Source organism: Diachasma alloeum, unplaced genomic scaffold (assembly GCF_001412515.2).
Source record: "Diachasma alloeum isolate Michigan unplaced genomic scaffold, Dall2.0 Dall_scaffold_00596, whole genome shotgun sequence".
Lineage (NCBI taxonomy): Eukaryota > Metazoa > Arthropoda > Insecta > Hymenoptera > Braconidae > Diachasma > Diachasma alloeum.
The window spans coordinates 91,797-96,232 of NW_021680728.1; the positions used below are offsets into that span (position 1 = coordinate 91,797).

A 4,436-nucleotide genomic window follows, 5' to 3' on the forward strand; every position below is an offset into this window, starting at 1 on the left:
GCACGATGCCAACACCGTTCCTGGGCGTGTATAACGAGTGTCTCAAGGAAGGTACTTTCCCTGCCAAGTGGAAGCAGTAGAGGCTAGTATTGCTCCCAAAAGGGAAGAAACCACCGGACGAAGCGTCATCGTATCGTCCCCTCTGTACGATGGGCTGCTGACGCTGACATTGCCACAGGATGTGAAACTTGTGGCATTTGCGGATGACCTGGCCGTAGTCATTATGGGGAAACACCTGGAGGAGATCAACTTTGCACTTGATATGACTTTCGAGACGATCCGCCGCTGGATGGATACAGTAGGCCTGAAGTTGGCGCAACACAAAACGGAGGCCATGTTGATCACAAGCAGGAAGAAGATCGAGACAATCACGCTGCAAACCGGAAATTACGAACTCACTTCGCAGCCGTCCATTCGGTATTTGGGGGTAATGATCGATGCCCGACTCAACTTGAAGCAGCAAGCAGAGCACGTGGGCATGAAGGCGCCTGGGGTCAGAGCGTCCCTATCGCGCCTCATGCCCAACGTAGGACGCCCTAAGCAGAGAAGACGAGCGCTACTATCGTCGCTGTTCATGTCGGTGCTCACGTATGGCATTGCCACCTGGGCTGGCGCTTTGCAGACGCAGGAATCACAGCGGAATGTGGCACCAGTCTACCGACTGAGCGCCCTCAGAGTTGCCAGTGCATACCGCACTGTGTCCGAGGATGCAGTGTGTGTTTTCGCCGGGATGTTGCCCATTGAAGTACTAGCCAAGGAACAAAGATCTCTGTACCGGCGGAAGAGATCTGAAGTACTGAGTCCCGAAGAACTGGCGATAGAAGAGAGGCGAAACAGCTTAAAACGATGGTAGCTGAAGTGGGATAACTCCACCAAAGGGAGATGGACTCATCGTCTGATCCCGAAGGTGGATGTCTGGCTGAATCGCGACCATAGAGAAATCAATTATTATCTCACACAGATGCTGTCGGGACATGGGTGCTTCCGGGCCAATCTTCATAAATTCGAACATGAGGATACCCCGGAATGCCCGACCTGCATGCCCTGGATGAGGACGCGGCGAATGCCCAACGTAGGACACCCTAATCAGAGGAGACGAGCGCTACTATCGTCGCATCCAGGTCTCTCCGCCGACCTGGATGAGGACGCGGAGCACGTGCTTTTCACGTGCCCACGGTTCAGCGAGATCCGGAGTACCTGGGAGACTGCACTAGGAAGGCGGGTCTTACCTGGGAACGTGATGGAAGTTTTGCTGTCATCGCAGGCAGCCTGGGACACAACGAGCAACTTTGCGGCCGAAGTCATGAAGGAGCTCAGAAATGAGGAGCGCAAGCGCAAAACTGTAGAATAGATGCAAAACCTGTTAGAACCTCCTACCCTCACACAACATCTTAGTAGGACAGGGGAATGAAGGGGCTTAAACAACGAGGAAGAGCAAATAGCTGAGACCTCCCTGGCGAAGTAATACTTAATGGTGATGCCGCGAGGGAAAGTAGGGTCAACGAATTCTCGGGGTCAAGTGGTTTTAGTGGATGAGTGCCACATACAGGGTGTGACCGTAACCGTCATGTTACTATCCACTATCGTACGGTTCGGTACATTTCGCCCCAAAATCTCGGAAGGGAAAAAAACACACTCACATCCCTCTTACAAACTGCAGGACCTTGTCGACGGTGGAGGGGCTAAAGGAATGTACCCAAACTAAGAAGCAGTTCAAGCCGAGGCGTGTCCTTTTCAGGACATCTTGGGAGAGAAGCCCAACTCCAAAAGAGGCATGCAAGGTGGGCTCCCTACAACAGCTTCCCCCCAATGTCAAGGTGTTCACCGTGCCGAGTTCTGGAAGGCGTCAAGGATAGTTGGCGTCACAAACGGTGGTCCCTGGGGCACCAGCTCCCACCCCTGTTGTATTCAGTGGCCTTACTCCAACAGCCGGGGCTCTGTTTGGAGTGGACAGTTATACTTCCCTAGGTACTCGTGGGAACATAATGAATAATAAACTAAACGTACACAATGAAGATAAAAATCAGGACAACGTGATTCCAAAACCTGGGTCAAGTGACACGGTCACATTGAAGAAGATGTGGTATTGGCATGAACATCTCATAGCTGACCTGATCACCTACATGAAGGAGAAGAGGAGCATCAACGCTCATGCTCGAGAGATGGTGACCTCTATCAGCACTTCTGTCAAACGGCTCAGGCAGCTAGGCGGGCAAACGGTAGACTAGGCCAATGCGGGTGACATCGGTATCCTTACTCTTAGGGAGATCGCGAAAGCTTTCTGAAGGCACTGTGACGACGATGGATTCTGAGCTTGAAGATGAGCGTGATTCTTGGCTCTCTCTGATACGGCCAAGGCTTCCAGGATGAAATGAAAGTCGCGAGAATCACCACCGACCGACATCAGGGACCTCAAGAAGAAGAAAAGGGAAGAGCAGGAGGCCGCTCACATCCGAAGCAAGAGAGGGAGAATCCACCTGCAAAGTCCTCTCACTGGGAGCAGGTCAAGAGTAGAAGGGAGCGGCAGCAACCGAAGCTACCAGGGAAGCCGCCCAAGAAAAAGGAGAAGCAGAAGAAATAGGGGAAATCAGCGGCGAGGCCAAACGCAATGATTGTTGGCCCGAAGGACAAGCAGCAGTACTCGGAGATACTCAAAGTACTGAAGCAGCAGATACCTTCCGAGCAGGTTCGTGATTGCGTTGACAAGATCCGCAGAACGACCACGGAAGATATGCTGATCATCCTGGCAAAGGACGAAGATGACAAGGCTGAGAGCATACGCAAAACGATAGCCGAACTTCTAGGAGATGATGCTGATGTCCTTAGTAAAGGACAACAAGGAGACTTCGAGATCAAGGATCTTGATGAGCTGACCACGAAGGAGGCGGTAGTCAAGGCCCTACCACTCACAGCTGGGGTGGATTGCCAAATTCAGTCTTTGGAGGTACCCAGACGGCATCGGTGACGGTGGCGGCAGCGGTTGCGAAGAAAGTCTTGGGCGAACGAGGTAAGATTCGCGTAGGATGGGTTAACTGCCACATCCGAAGGGTGGAGGGACTGGTCAAGTGCTTCAAGTGCTGGACATCTCGCCATCAAGTGCAAGAGTAAAATGGACCGAGCAAAGCTCGCTACAAAGTGTGGAGAAGCTGGCCACAAAGCTGCTGCCTGTGGAAAGGAAGCTCGTTTTGCCTTGTGTGCCGAGAAAGACCAAACGAAGAATTGTGCTGATATCGCTGGTAGTAGCAGATGCCCTGTCTTCAGGGAAGCACTCCAGAAGATGAACCACAAACTGTAATGTGGATACTACAGCTCAACCTCAACCATTGTAAGGCCGCACACGATCTGCTTATGCAGTCGGTGTGGGAGCTAAAGATAGATCTAGTGATTATCTCGGAGCCATACAGACATCTGGACACCCAACTTTGGGAGACGGATAAAAGTGGCAAGGCCGCTATCTGGTCTTGTGGCAAGTTCCCATTCCAGAGTGTTGCGAATACTGAGGAGGCTGGCTTCGTGGTAACTAAGCTGGAAGGAATCCACTTTTACAACTACTACATTTCACCGAGCCTGACGTTTGACGAGTTCACGGACTTCCTGCACAGACAGACCGAGGACGCGGAGCAGCACTTTTCCGTGGCAATAGCTGGAGACTTCAACGCTTGTGCAGTCGACTGGGGCAGCAAAGATACCAAAACAAGGGGGCAAGCAATATTGGAGGCCATGTCTAGTCTGGACGTCGTCCTACTAAACAATGGTGTCGAACCCACGTTTATAAGAGGAGAGAAAAGCTCAATCGTCAATCTCACATTTGTAAGCAGCAACCTCGCAAGAGGAAATTGGTCTTGGGAGGTGATAGACACCTACACCGCCAGTGATCATCGAGTAATTTTTCGGGAGGTATTCGCTGATCGAAGGATCAGATCAACATCTAAGAAGACCAACGAAATCGGCTGGAAGGGGAGTGCCTTCGATCCCAGCTCATTCCTAGTGGCAGTGGATGATCATCCGATCAGTGGCAATAGTGCTGCAGAAAAAGCCGAACATCTCATGAGGAAAATAACCAAGGCCTGTGATGCTTCTATGTCTCGAAAACGTAGTGGTAATCGTCGCCCTGCGATATACTGGTGGAATGATGCAATTGCGGCCCTCCGCAGGGGGTGCGTGAAAGCGAGAAGAAATGCATAGCTAAGCCGAAACAAGCCAACATACGAGTAACTGGATAAGAAGTACAAGACTGCACGTCGAGAGCTCAACAAAGCGATCAATTGCAACAAGAAGAAATGCTGGAACGGACTCCTCGACGAAGTTGAAGTTGATACGTAGGGCAGGCCGTATAAGGTGGTCCTGACACGGCTGAGGAGCCAGTCTGTGCCATCCCCGATGTGCCCTGAGCTGTTGGCGAGGATTGTAGCGGTATTGTTCCCTCGACAACCGGA

General features: G+C 51.7%; 1 protein-coding gene across 1 annotated transcript; it reads left to right on the plus strand.

The window, feature by feature from the left end:
- Positions 1 to 223: 223 nt before the first annotated feature.
- On the plus strand, positions 224 to 853 carry LOC107043529. The gene has a single exon (XM_015265062.1). It carries the CDS (start codon positions 224 to 226, stop codon positions 851 to 853), a length of 630 nt encoding a protein of 209 aa, XP_015120548.1.
- The last annotated feature ends 3,583 nt before the right edge of the window (positions 854 to 4,436 follow it).